This window comes from Phyllopteryx taeniolatus, chromosome 14, assembly GCF_024500385.1.
Source record: "Phyllopteryx taeniolatus isolate TA_2022b chromosome 14, UOR_Ptae_1.2, whole genome shotgun sequence".
NCBI classification, from domain to species: Eukaryota; Metazoa; Chordata; class Actinopteri; order Syngnathiformes; family Syngnathidae; genus Phyllopteryx; species Phyllopteryx taeniolatus.
Genome location: NC_084515.1, coordinates 2,112,318 through 2,127,691, shown reverse-complemented (window position 1 = coordinate 2,127,691; position 15,374 = coordinate 2,112,318). Strand labels below are relative to the sequence as shown.

The 15,374-nt window shown below is 42.2% G+C and overlaps 1 protein-coding gene across 3 annotated transcripts in view; it reads left to right on the top strand.

Annotated features, from left to right (window-relative positions):
• Positions 1 to 15,374, top strand: part of atp1a2a (ATPase Na+/K+ transporting subunit alpha 2a) — a 76,722-nt gene that overhangs the window by 27,399 nt on the left and 33,949 nt on the right. For all 3 annotated transcript variants that reach the window (XM_061796816.1, XM_061796815.1, XM_061796817.1), the window contains 3 exons: positions 4,578 to 4,712; positions 9,094 to 9,173; positions 11,987 to 12,096. In XM_061796816.1, the coding sequence (XP_061652800.1) occupies positions 4,578 to 4,712; positions 9,094 to 9,173; positions 11,987 to 12,096 (325 nt within the window). The remainder of the gene's footprint in view (positions 1 to 4,577; positions 4,713 to 9,093; positions 9,174 to 11,986; positions 12,097 to 15,374) is intronic.

Genomic DNA, 15,374 nt, shown 5'->3' with positions numbered 1-15,374 from the left:
AACCCCCGCCGATCCCAACGTGCCCCCCGCCGCTGCCGCCTTCGCTGTGTTGAACATAATTTCCATATGAGATGCTATCGTGTTTAAGTATTCATGACAGGTGAGGAAATTACTCACCAAAAACACAAGCATAGTTTGTCAGTGACGGCCATCTCGGATAGTACTGTTAGCATGTTATCATTTGATCAATTCTCATTTAAAATGGTCTCTGACTTCAAGGCATGATGTAAAATTTGTATCGTGCTGCTGCAGCACTTTCTTGATATGTGTTAGCCTACCAGCCGTGACTGTTGTGCTTTTTGTATGATGGTTGCTATCTTTCTCTTAGCATGTTAGCAAGTCTCATTTAAAATAGTAGGTAACTAAAGGACACAATGTAAAAGCCCTATTTATCTGGAGTTAGACTCTGTTTGCTATCATGAAGTTAGCATTTTAGCATGTTATCAAGTTTCCTTTAAATTAGTGAACAACTAAAGGGCATGGTGTAAAATCATTGGCATCATACCAGAACACTTTTTGCACTCCGGGTTTGTCATCTTGCTATTAGTAGCCCAACTCTTAGCGTGTTAGCATTTGAACAATTCTCCTTCAAAATGGTAAATGACTGAAGGTGTTGACGTAAAATACTTATCGAGCTACAGCAGCACTACTTATTTTGCGATACGTTATCATACCCACTTCAGCATTCTAGCATTTGATCCTTTCTCATTTAAAATTGTACCTAGTGGCATGGTGTAAAATCCTCAATCCGCTACCATAACACTTAATGTACTCGGGTTTCTATCTTGCTATGTATGTTTGCCTACCAATTGGTAGCATGTTAGCATTTGATCACTTCTAATTACATTTTCCTCACATGATGCTGCCCATCCAAGAGGATTTTTTTTTTCATGCAGTCCTGCATCGACATGGCGAAGGCAGACTACAACCATTAAAAAAAAAGTATGGTTCTCAAAAAAGTCCTATAATTAGGAAAAACAGTTGTATATTTCCGAAAAGGTTATCCATCCATCCATTTTCTGAGCCGCTTATCCTCACTAGGGTCGCGGGCGTGCTGGAGCCCATCCCAGCTGTCATCGGGCAGGAGGCGGGGTACACCCTGAACTGGTTGCCAGCCAATCACAGGGCACATACAAACAGACAACCATTCGCACTCACAGTCACACCTACGGGCAATTTAGAGTCTCCAATTAATGTCGAAAAGGTTATGTTTTCCAAAAAAATTCATATTTCCAAATATTTAGAAAAAAAGTTGTCTTTCAGAAAATGTTGTTTTAAAAGTCATTTGTATTTTTAAAAATTCATATTTTCCCCCAAAAGTTATATAGTTCTGAAAACAAAAAAGGTCATACATTTTCCCCCAAGAAGTCATATAGTCATGAGAAAAGTCATAAATTTGAATAAAACTTTTAAAAATGTTCTTTTCGCATTGTTGGAAAAAGTCATATATTAAAAAAAAAAAAAAAAAAAAACACACATTATGTTTCTGAAAAAATATGTATCTGAAGTGGTACGCTGGGCGACTGTTCACACATCTGTCTCACAGTTCTGAGGACCCGGGTTCAAATCCGGCCTGGCCTGTGTGGAGTTTGCATGTTCTCCACGTGCCTGCTTGGATTTTGCTCGGGTACTCCGGTTTCCTCCCACATCCCAAAAACATGCGTGGTAGGTTAATTGACAACTCTAAATTGCCCGTAGGTGTGAATGTGAGTGCGAATGGTTGTTTGTTTATATGTACCCTGCGATTGGCTGGCGACCAGTTCAGGGTGTACCCCACCTCTCCCCCGAAGATAGTTGGGATATGCTCCAGCACATCTGGGACCCTAGTAAGGATAAGCGGTACAGAAAATGAACGAATGAATGAATGTACAACCCCAATTCCAATGAAGTTGGGACGTTGTGTTAAACATAAATAAAAACAGAATACAATGATTTTCAAATCATGTTTGACCTATATTTAATTTAATACACGACAAAGACAAGATATTTAATGTTGAAACTGATCAACTATTGTTTTTAGCAAATAATCATTAACTTAGAATTTTATGGCTGCAACACGTTCCAAAAAAGCTGGGACAGGGTCATGTTTACCACTGTTTTACATCACCATTTCTTTTAACAACATTCAATAAACATTTAGGAACTGAGGACACTAATTGTTGAAGCTTTGATGGTGGAATTATTTCCCATTCTTGCTTAATGTACAGCTTCAGCTGTTCAACGGGGTCTCCGTTGTCGTATTTTACACTTCATAATGTGCCACACATTGACAATGGGAGACAGGTCTGGACTGCAGGAAGAGCAGTCTAGTACCCGCACTCTTTTACTACAAAGCCACGCTGTTGTAACACGCGCAGAATGTGGTTTGGCATTGTCTTGCTGAAATAAGCAGGGGCGTCCATGAAAAAGACGTTGCTTGGGTAGCAGCATATGTTTCTCCAAAACCTGTACGTACCTTTCAGCGTTAATGGTGCCGTCACAGATGTATAAGTTACCCATGCCATTGGCACTAACACAGCCCCATACCATCACAGATGCTGGCTTTTGAACTTTGCGTCCAAAACAGTCTGGATGGTTCTTTTCCTCTTTGGCCCGTAGGTCAAGACGGCCACAATTTCCAAAAACAATTTGAAATGTGGACTCGTCGGACCACAGAACACTTTGCATCAGTCCATCTTAGATGAGCTCGGGCCCAGAGAAGCTGGCAGCGTTTCTGGGTGTTGTTGATAAATGGCTTTGTATAGTAGAGTTTCAAGTTGCACTTACGGCTGTAGCACCGAACTGTATTTACTGACATTGGTTTTCTGAAGTGTTCTTGAGCCCATGTGGTGATATCCTTTACACATTGATGCTGGTTTTTGATGCAGTGCCGCCTGAGGGATCGAAGGTCACGGGCATTCAATGTTGGTTTTCGGCCTTGCCGCTTACATGCAGTGATTTCTCCAGATTCTCTGAACCTTTTGATGATATTATGGACCCCAGATGATCCATCCATCCATCCATTTTCTGAGCCGCTTCTCCATACTAGACGTGCTGGAGCCAATCCCAGCCATCATCGGGCAGAAGGTACACCCTGAACTGGTTGCCAGCCAATCGCAGGGCACATACAAACAAACAACCATTCACACTCTCATTCACACCTACACCTACGGGCAATTTAGAGTTGTCAATTAACCTAACCATAGATGATGAAATCCCTAAATTCCTTCCAATTGTACATTGAGGAACATTGTCCTTATAAACTGTTCAACTATTTTCTCACGCACTTGTTCACAAAGAGGTGAACCTCACCCCATCTTTGCTTGTGAATGACTGAGCAATCCAGAGAAGCTCCTTTTATACCCAATCATGGCACCCACCTGTTCCCAATTAGCCTGTTCACCTGTGGGATGTTCCAAACAGGTGTTTGATGAGCATTCCTCAACTTTCTCAGTCTTTTTTGCCGCCTGTCCCAGCTTTTTTGGAACGTGTTGCAGCCATAAAATTCTAAGTTAATGATTCTTTCCTCAAAACAATAAAGTTTATCAGTTTGAACATTAAATATCTTGTCTTTGTAGTGTATTCAATTAAATATAGGTTGAACATGATTTGCAAATCATTGTTTTCTGTTTTTATTTATGTTTAACACAATGTCCCAACTTTGGAATTGGGTTGTATCTGAAAAAGTCACATATTTCCCCCAAAAGTTAAATAGCTCTGAAAAAGTAATTTATCTGAAACGTTGTGTAGTTCTGAAAAAAAGTTAATTTTTTTTGAGGCACAAAATCATACATTTTCAAAAAGTTGTATATGTTAAAAAAAGTTGCATATTTCTGTATAAATTCAATCCCAAAAAGTTTTTCCGAAAAATTTCCGAAAAAGTTGTATTTAAAAAATGTATTCCCACACCAAAATAAAAAAAAAACTGCAATGTAAAATCCTTACCACTTACACTTTGTTGTTATATGTGAGCATACCCAGTTATAACATGTTAGCATTTGATAAAATCCCATTTAAACTAGTAACTGACTATAGGGTATGCTGTAATATCCTAATCGAGCTACCAAACACTTTTTGTACTCAGGTTGCTAATATGCTACCGTGTATGTTAGCATACTCTTGCTATATATTAGCAGACTAACTAGAAGCATCTTAGCATTAGATGAATTCCCATTTAAAATAGTGCCAGACTGAAGGGCATGTTCCCAGATTACCATTACTGGTACACTCATATTCTTAACTTGCTAGCTGTTCGCATACTAGCTGTTAGCTACATTTGATAACATGGTTGATTATTTTGTACATTTTGATTGTTGTTGATCATGTCATCCTTGCACATTCTTTATTTATGTTACCAAAAAGTGCAAGGACAACAACATTTGTGGCCCGACTACAATTATCGGTGATGCAGATGTTGCTCAGCTCTACTTTGCATTATTAATGAGAAGCATAATGCGAGTGAACAATGCTCTCCAGGGCGCAACTTTAATCAATTAAAGAACACCCGTAGGCAAACACTTCCGCTGCACCATGACAAAGACAACTCTCCTTTCTCGTTGAATCGCTTATGTGTATGTGTGCGAATGTGTTTCTTGCAGCGGGAGACGGCGGGCGACGCATCTGAGTCGGCCCTGCTAAAGTGCATCGAGTTGTGTTGTGGTGATGTTCGAAAGATGCGAGACCGGAATGCCAAAGTGGCAGAGATCCCCTTCAACTCCACCAACAAATACCAGGTACTGCATGACATCATTAAAAACAAGTACCTTACCAGGAACGTGACATCTTTAAAAACACCACCAAGTACTAGGTACAATGTGTCCATGTGTAAAGTGCTCTGAGACAACTTCTGCTGTGATTTGGTGCTATATAAATAATATGACATTGACAACAAACACCAGGTCCTACATGACATCTTTAAACTCTCCATCAAGTACTAGGTACAATATGATATTGAAAACAAGTACCAGGATGACATCTCAACCCTTGATGGGGCACTCATTGAAATACTTAGAAATTAAAAAATTCAAACTAAGTTTGTTGTTAGGGGATATAACAAACCTTTATTTCTGCTGGAACATTTAAAAAAAAATTCAGTACCATTAAGAAAATCAACCTTAGCGAAGTTACTATATTTGGTTCCTTGCCCTTCAGTGGTAAGAAAAAAATCGAACAAGTATATCTACAAAAAATACAAGAAAAACACATCTTAGGTAAAAGAACATTACAACAGAAGTACTTGTGCAGTACAACATATGCAGTATCACTTTTAACACCATTAGGCCATTTTTTCATGGTACCCAAATGAAGCAGTTACGCTCACTGTTCATGCAAAGGTGGACCTTGTAGACTCTGCAGGCCACATTTGATCTGGGAATGTGGCCTTTGTTGCTTCTGTACTTGCAGGTCTGACGCTTGGCATGTACAGAAGCACGGAAGATTGCCAGATCAAAACATAGAGCTTCATTTGGTGCGTGCCTGCATTACACCCAAACTGGTGGTCAGGCTTTCAACTGATGAAGATGAGCTTCTTCTGGAGCTAGATGTGGCAGGCATCTGACCGCTGGCACTCTTGAACACTTGGATTCTGAAATCATTCAGCAGCCTGCCTTTCACCCCAAGATCCTTACAGTACACAAGCCTTTGTGATAAAGACATCAATTACATACGCAAACCGATGCAGGTACCACCTTTTGGACTCCATGGGGTGCAGTACGGGTGTACCAGCATGTCATTCTTATCAATGCCCCCATGTTGGCATTATAACTCTTTTATTTCTTTTTTTAAACCCTGTCCTGTTCAGCTGCATGGTTATGCAGAATCGTGGATCTGTAATGGCCTTTGTGCTGGAACAATGTACCAGCATGTCATTCTTATCAATGCCCTCCATGTTGGCATTATAACGACTGATGACAGCTGGACAGGTCGCAAGCTCCTTCTTCTTGGTCTCACTGAAGTACCTGAGGACTTCGGCTCTACCCCTATGTCTGTTGACAGCAGGGTGACCACTTTGTTATCCTTCCATCTGACGACCAGTATACCATCATCACTTGTAACAGTCACATGTACCACGAGGGAAAGCCTTTTTCTCCATCTCCTTGATGGACTTGAGTGGAGGATTTTTTATTCTGCTGTCCCTGTCGCTGAAATTGGCTATAGATTACACACAATATAACAGTCATTAAAATGTCACAAACTGACGAAAATCACCCATATACACTAAAATTTTATGCGTATTAATTGTTCACTGCATTAGGCACATGTTCAAAAATGGACAAACGCAGTTAGCTCAAGTTTTTCAGTTAACCGAGCGTATGATCAAATATGGTACCAGAAAAAATATTTCATGCCGGAATTGCACTCATTTCCTCCACAAACAACACATACAGTCTGCTCAAAAATGGTGCCAGTATTTTTGAGCATGACTGTATTATCTATTATATATATTTGTCTAAAAAAATCCTCTCACTATTCTGGCATTTACCAAATAGAAATAATTTTGGTAATCCTAATTTAACTAAAACAGGAAACGTTTAGTCTGATTTTTATGTCAGACAGTTAAGAAAAAAAAGCATAATGTATCTTTTTATGGCACCCTGCCAATATTTCACCAATAAAATGTGTGAGTTTCATCAACTTGCCATGGTTCGTTTTGTTGTTTTTGTTTTATCCAAATATATGTGGAGAGCTGAGCCGCATTAGTATTTTGTCTTTTTGCAGAAAAAAGAGGAAGTTGAAATCACACCAGGTATCTTCTGATTGGTCAAATGCCACAAAGGCTAGCTCTGAGGGATAGAGTGATCTCTTTTGATTGGCTGAGTGAGGAGCACATGCATTTTGACCTTACTTCGGTACAGCACGGTGGATATTTGTAGTGTGTGCGGTAATTACTAAATAGTCACTTGCCCGATAAAGTAAGAAACTCCACTAACAAGTCCATCCATCCATTGTCTACACCACTTATCCTGTTCAGGCTTGCAGGGTGCTGTAGGCTATCCCAGCTGACTTCAGACAAAAGGCAGACTATACCCTGAACTGCTTACCAGTCAATCGGAGGGCACATACAAAGACAGATAACCATTACACCATCACTGAGTGGGAACTGATCCCACACTGCCTACACCAAAGTCAGGTGAAGGTACCACTACACCATCAGTGACTACACCAGGGGTGTGGCTAGGTCTTAACATTTGCCCCCCCCCCTAAAATAGGCCTAGCTACGCAACTGGGCTCCACTAACAAGTATTAGGTACAATATGACATTGACAACAAGAACCAGGTCCTACTTGACATCTTTGAAAACTCTATCACAAAGTACTAGGTCCAATATGACGTTGAGACTAAGTCACATGTACAACATGACATCGATAGAAACTCCACCAAAAGTAATAGGTACAATATGACATTGACAAGTACCAGGTGGACATCTTTAGAAACTCCACCGACATGTACAATGCACACCATGATATCCTTAAAAACTCCACGTATCCTGGGGTCCTGTTTACGAGTGAGGGAAGAATAGAACGGGAGATCGACAGGCGGATCAGTGCAGCATCTGCAGTGATGAGGACTTTGCATCGGTCCGTTGTGGTGAAGAATGAGCTAAGCCGAAAGGCAAAGCTCTCAATTTACCGTTCAAGCTACATTCCTACCCTCACCTATAGTCACAAGCTGTGGGTCGTGACCGAAAGAACAAGATCCTGGATACAAGCGGCCGAAATTAGTTTCCTCCACAGAGTGGCCGGGCTCTCCCTTAGAGATAGGGCGAGAAGCTCGGTCATCTGGGAGGGGCTTACAATAGTGCCGCTGAGAGGAGCCAGATGAGGTGGCTCGGGCATCTGATTAGGATGCCTCCTGGACACCTCCCTGGTGAGGTGTTCCGGGCACGTCCCACCGGGAGGAGATCCCAGGGACGACCCAAGACATGCTGGAGAGACTACGTCTCCCGGCTGGCCTGGGAACGCCTCGGGATCCCGCCGGAAGAGATGAATGAAGTGACTGGGAGAGGGAAGTCTGGGCCTCCTTGCTAAAGCTACTGCCCCGTGACCCAACCTCGGATAAGTGGAAGAAAATGGATGGATGGATGGAAGTGGCAGGCACACAACATGGCGTCTTTAAAGACTCCACCAACAGGTACAAGATACAACACGAGATCTTTAAAGGTTGTGTAGTTTGCCAAACAAACTTTTCTAGTATTTGTCATGTAATACTGTCTCTACAGTGCCTCAGTAAGCATGTGAAATATGAACTAACATCGTCCACGCATTCCTGAGTTCCAGACTTTTTTCTGCCGAGAGGCCTGAAACCAGGTCCTTCGAATTTCTCGAGCTTATCTACGTCATTAGCTAAGATCTCCTCCTTCCCTTTCCGTTTCCGAGCCAGTGCTGTCAACATAACAAACACGTATGCTCTCACAAGTGGGTCTTCTACACGGAGGCAACCAATCAGAGGAAAGGGGGCGGGCTTAGACAAATATGGACAAAGCGGATACAAAACTGAGTCAAATAGAAGTAGCTGTCAAAGGGGCCTTTTCTGGACACTCGTATGACAAACCCAAGGTGTTTTTTTAAAAGGAAATTAACACTTTTATACTGAGTCCACATTAGAGAGGCAATATGGAGATCTAAATAGCCGAAATATGGGGACTTTAAATAACTAAAAAAAAAAAAAAAAAAACGTACAAGGTACAATATTACATTTTTAAAAACTGCCCAGCAAGTACCCGGAACCAAAAGGCCTTACTTGTTTTGTACTCTTCATTACTCTTCCACAGTAGTGTAATTGTAAAGCTGCTAATTTAAAATGTGATGGCACTGTTGCGTAAGAGGACCTCCAGGCACGAGCAATCGATCTAAGCGGATCAGCCGCTCGATCCCGCCCAATTGCTTTGATGAACTTTAATGGATGTAATTATTTCATGGCGCTCTTTCCCTCCCACCGCTGGTCTTAAAGTAAAGTGCATGTCACTGTAAATATTTGATATTTAAATCATTTATTTCATTGATGTTTATTTCATTTTGTCGCACGCCGCCGCAGCATCACGGGACGACAACAATAATTTATTGATGCTTTCTCACTGGATCTCGCCACTCTCTCTACCCCAATCCTCTCTTGAAGCTCTCCATCCATAAAGCAGGGGACAATCCTTCCGGTCATATTCTGGTCATGAAGGGAGCGCCGGAGAGAATCCTAGACAGGTTGGTGCATCAATAAAGGATCAATGGCACACTCACATAGACACAATGTAGAAAAAGACTTGAAAGCTGCCCTCGGCTTTATTTTCCGTAATGGGGAAATGCTTACAGAAGGTGATGTCATAGTCATCTGCCTGTTGAGACCAAACTAGACGATCAAAGGTTGATGTTTTGAGTCATGTCATAAAAGTGTATAAAGACAAGTTGTGAAATAAAAGTGCAATACAGTAAAACTACTCAGTCTTACTTAGACGCTATTGAAAATTTGTGTATAATTAGCATATTTACATGAAGGCCTGGGCGATATGGTCTTAAAATTAAAATCACACAAATCCGATTCTCAATTTGTGTAGATTTTATTTCTATTTAAGTGATTATTCTGTAATTTTATTTTTTATTTTAGATGGGGGGGCGGCACGGTGAACGACTGGTTAGAGCGTCAGCCTCACAGTTCTGAGGCCACCGTGCCGCCCCCCCAATTAAACTACCTACCACGCATGTACTCCGTGGTACATGCGTGGTAGGTAGTTTAATTGACAACTCTAAATTGCCCTTAGGTGTGAATGTGAGTGTGGATGGTTGTTTGTTTGTATGTGCCCTGCGATTGGCTGGCAACCAGTTCAGGGTGTACCCCGCCTCCTGCCCGATGATAGCTGGGATAGGCTACAGTACGCCCGCGACCCTAGTGAGGAGAAGTGGCTCAGAAAATGGATGGATGGATGGATATTTTAGATGGTGGACACACATACACAAACACACACAGACACACACAAAACATTTGAGAACTGTTTATCCATTCTCTGTACAGTTTAACCTCATGCGGGTTGCGGGTATGCTGGCGCATATCCCAGTTTACTTTGGGCAAAAAGTACATCTTTGGTACATCCTGAACTGGTTGCCGGCCAGTCGCAGGGCACATATTGACAAATAGCCATTCATACTCTCATTCACGCCTATGGACAATTTAGAGACCCGGAGAAAACCTACAAAGGCAAAGGGAGAACATGCATATTTCACACAGGAAGAAGGCCGGAGCCCAGATTCAAACCCACAACCTCAGAACTATGAGGTGGCTTTGAGAACTGGTTCCTAGTCATTCAATTCCTAGAAATAGGAATGCTTGCCTGATGATTCCGCTTACCTTTTCCTCTGTCGCAAATGAGTGATGTGACACTCAAGACTTGTATTTTGGCATTGACCTTTTCCAACATGGCGCTACTGTACGATCTAACCTTCTATAGTTTATATTATTTTAATGCGTAGGGTATTGTTTTAGCTTTTTTGCTACACTAATGTCGCGTCCAAGATGGTAACACAACAACAGTTGCCTTTCTATTACGTCATTCTTGTGCCACACTCTCCAGGCATGACCAGTCAACCCACGCTTAATCCAACTGTTACATTGTTGTAATTGTTTTTCTAGATAAAATGTGTTTCATAAATAAATGGAGGAAAGATCAGAAAAAATCGCCATTGAGTTCATGTGATTTTAAGGAAAAATACTGTATCTGGATATATATAATTTTCATGATATAAAATTTATTTTGTCCATATCGCACAGCACTATGCAGAATCATCTTTTGTATTAACATATGTACTTTATACTAATAATGACATCAATGCTGTCATATATCATTTGCATTATTTCATTCCCTCACCCAATGAGAATCGATAAGCAGTATCGATAATGGAATCGGAATTCCCATCCCTAAATGACATCCCTAAAAACATGTACCAGTTACAATAAAGGTTCTTTAAAAACATATTTAATAAGTGACAGGTACAACATGATACAGTATATTTAAAAGTTCCAAAAAGTACACTGTACAACTTGACAACTTAAAATCTTTAAAAACTGTACACGCTTATATAAAAAGCAAATGACAATGGAAACAAGTTTTTGTTATTTTCCCTTCTGGGCATTTGCTTTAATTCTTTCTTTTTCCAAACAAGCTTTGAAATATTTTCCTCCAGCATTAACTTGCATCCATCTACACAGAGAGTGCGCGAGTAATCGATTTTATCCAATATTTTAAGCTCATTAGTCAGGGTAGTTTTTTTAATGAAAAAAATAAATAAAAAATCACTCACAAAAACATTAAAAAGTCCAAAGAGAAAATACGCTTGAGAAAGTCATCCTTAACCACTTTAGTTATCCATCCATCCATTTTCTGAGCCGCTCATCCTCAACAAGGGTCGTGGAAGTGCTGGAGCCTATCCCAGCTATCATCAGGCAGGAGGCGGGGTACACCCTGAACTGGTCGCCAGCCAATCGCAGGGCACATACAAACAAACAACCATTCGCACTCACATTCACACCTAGGGGCAATTTAGAGTCTTCAATTAACCTACCATGCATGTTTTTGGGATGTGGGAGGAAACCGGAGTGCCCGGAGAAAACCCACACAGGCATGGGGAGAACATGCAAACTCCACACAGGGGGGGCCGGTGATTGAACCCCAGTCCTCAGAACTGTGAGGCAGACCCTCTAACCAGTCGACCACTGTGCCGCTCACTTTAGTTAACCATTGTGAAATAAACGTAAAATAAAGTAAAACTGCTCTTCAAAAGAAGATGCTTGATACTGTCACCAATGCATTTCCTGTTATACGGTTATCATCACGTTTCCTCATCACAAAATAAAAAACAATTTACTGTAAATACCCAAAGAAAAAGCAAAACACTTCTATGCTATGCTCACCAAGCGTATGTCCCACCAATTTGCTGAGAGTTTGAACTGTTTGAAGTGTCGGCTGTATTTTTCACATTCTCATTAGCAAATGGGTGTTGTTGTTTTTGTCTTTATTTTTCTCTAGGTGCAGCACTATCATGATCCATGGCCAGGAGCAGACCATGGACGACAACTGGCGGGACGACTTCCAGAATGCCTACATGGAGCTGGGCGGGCTGGGAGAGCGAGTGCTTGGTAGGTAGCATTTTTGTTACCCACTGGGGAGTAGATAGCCCGCGCGTGCGGGGTGGGGAGGGCATCCATTATCTTTTATCATCTCCTCGGATAAGAGGCTAGTTGATCCAAATGTCCCTCGTGAGAAGTCCACTGTGTTTATCGCTGCACTCTATCCAAATGAGAATGCTTGCTGCTCTGGCTCAGGCGCAGCCAAACGCTGAGGAGACACAAAATGTTGGAGACACTTTTATAGCAGCTGCACATATTCATCACCACCAATGTAAATCTATTATATGGCAGACGACTTCATTGATTAGTAGCGGAGGAAATCACACTTTGAATGCAAAATATTGCAATAATTTCAAAATGTAGACCCCGCCAAAGTACCACTTTTTTCTCTATATATTATAGCATTACATTAAAAAAAAAATTTTTTTTTAAACAAACACCTCTTTAAATTACATTCTACCTGATGTTTTTTTCTTTCTTTTTTTTGATAACATCTGATAATATTTTCATTTGAAAATTTGTATTTTGTTAATTTTATTGATGGTGTAAAATACCAAATAAATTCTATATTTAAATCTTTATTCCAAGACAATTATAGAGCTCAAACAATCCATCAACATTCATCAATTTATTTTTTATTAATTTGAATGTAATTGTTTGAATATATAATTACAATTCATCAAATTGTATTTTTTCTAGTTGACATATTTTTGTTTATTTAAAAATCTTTTCAAATCTTTTTATTTCAGAGAATGGGAAAATACAAAAAACTACTTGGTTTAAAATAAAGATTTCAATATCTAATTAAGGGTGTTTTGAGGACTGGGGTCATGCAAACTCCACACAGGTGGAGTTTGCATGTTCTCCCCGTGTCTGCCTGGGTTTTCTCCGGGTACTCCAGTTTCCTCCCACCTCCCAAAATCATGCATGGTAGGTTGATTGAAGACTCTAAATTGCCCCTAAGTGCAAATGGTTGTTTTTTTATATGTGCCCTGCAATTGGCTGGCGACCAGTTCAGGGTGTACCCCGCCTCTCCCCCGAAGATAGCTGGGATAGGCTCCAGCACACCCATGACCCTAGTGAGGATAAGCGGTACAGAAAGTGGATGGAATATCTAATTCAATAATTGCATTACATTTTATTTAGTTTTGTCTTAATTTTCAATTTATTTTATATTTTTCATTTTAGATGAATGAGATTAATAATAGATAAAAATATCCCTAGGCTAAACAAATAAATATAGAATTTGAATCATATATTCATGTATTATTATATTATCAATTATTAAGGGTACCAGTGGAGACAGGCTTGAGCAGAGACACATGGACTGTTGGGTGGATTTTAAGGGATTGAGGGAGCTTCAACTGAACAGATGTGGGATTGATAATTTTAGTGATAGGAAAGGGACCAATGAAGCCTGGCGTGAGCTTGCGTGATTCAGTCTGGAGAGGTCGCGGGAGGAGAGCCAAACCAACTGACCTACCTTGTATTCAGGCGCAGGGGAACGACGCAGATCCGACAACCGCTTGTTTCTTTCTGCTGCCCCACCCAAGGCAACCCTGACGTCTTTCCAAATGGATTATATACGTCGTAGATGCTCCCTCACTGAAGGAACCGCCACAGTATGCTCTTGTTCCTTAACAAGGGGTGGTTGGTAGCCATAACAAGCAAAAAGAGACATACCTGTGGCGGAGCTGGTGAGGGAGTTGTGGGCATATTCCACCCACGGGAGAAAGGTGCTCCAGGAGGCGGGCTTACGTGCAGCCACGAAGCGTAGGGCAGACTCTAGACTTTGATTTGCCCGCACCGTCTGGCCATTGCGGATGGTAACCAGAAGACATACTGGCTGCTGCGCCCACCACGTTACAAAACTCCTTCCATACCTGGGAGGAGAACTGAGGACCTCGGTCCAAGGCGATATCAACGGGGATGCCGTGGAGCTTAAATACATGCAGAACTCGAAGGTTAGCATTCTCAAGGGCAGAGGGCAACTTGGGAAGGGGTATGTAATGGGCACACTTGGAAAAACGGTCAATGACGGTGAGAATGATGGTGTTACCTACAGAAGGGGGTAGACCATTAACGAAGTCCAAGGCGATGTGTGACCAAGGGCGGCTCGGGATCGGTATGGAGCGCAGCAAACCAGCTGGGGACAGATGTGATGTTTTCCCTTGGGCACAGATGGCGCAGGCAAAAACGAACTTCCGGGTGTCTTTAACCAGGCTGGGCCAAGTGTTGTTGGATGAACTGGATGGTGCGGGTGATTCCGGGATGACAGGTGTGCTTGGAGTTGTGGGCCCACTGGAGGATGTCAGAGCGTCCGGAATTGGGCACGAACAGACAGTCAGGAGGTCCAGTCTTGGGATACGGTTGGTTCTTCTGAGCTTCTTTAAGCACTTGTTCGATCTCCCGAGTGGCTACCCCAATGAAGCAAGAGGAAGGAAGGATGGCGATGTGTGACCAAGGGCGGCTCGGGATCTGTAAGGGGGCGCCGCAAACCAGCTGGGGACAGATATGACATTTTCCCTTGGGCACAGATGGCGCAGGCAAAAACGAACTTCCGGGTGTCTTTAACCAGGCTGGGCCAAGTGTTGTTGGATGAACTGGATGGTGCGGGTGATTCCAGGATGACAGGTGAGCTTGGAGTTGTGGGCCCACTGGAGGATGTCAGAGCGTCCGGAATTGGGCGCAAACAGACAGTCAGGAGGTCCAGTCTTGGGATACGGTTGGTTCTTCTGAGCTTCTTTAAGCACTTGTTCGATCTCCCAAGTGGCCGCCCCAATGAAGCAAGAGGAAGGAAGGATGGGTTCCGGTTCGACTGGGCTGGAACGGGGTGCATAAATGCGGGAGAGAGCGTCAGGCTTGCCGTTGCGGGAACCAGGACAGAAGGAGAGACTGAAGTTGAACCGGCTGAGAAATAAGGCCCAACGAGCTTGTTTAGGGTTCAAACATTTGGCGGAACGGAGATAAGCGAGATTCTTGTGGTCAGTCCATATAACAAAAGGAGAAACTGTCCCTTCCTCCACTCCTCCAGGGCACAGACAATGGCCAGCAGCTCACGATTCCTCACGTCGTAATTCCTTTCGGATGGGGAAAGGCGACGGTAAAAGAAGGCACAAGGATGCAACTTTTGGGATTTGGTGTCCCGCTGGGAGAGGACGGCTCCTGCCCCGATGTCAGAAGCGTCGACTTCCACAACAAACTGCCGGGAAGGGTCGGGTGTCTAAGGATGGGGGCACTGGTGAATTGCTCCTTAAGGCGTTCAAATGCTTGTGAGTCGGCAGGGT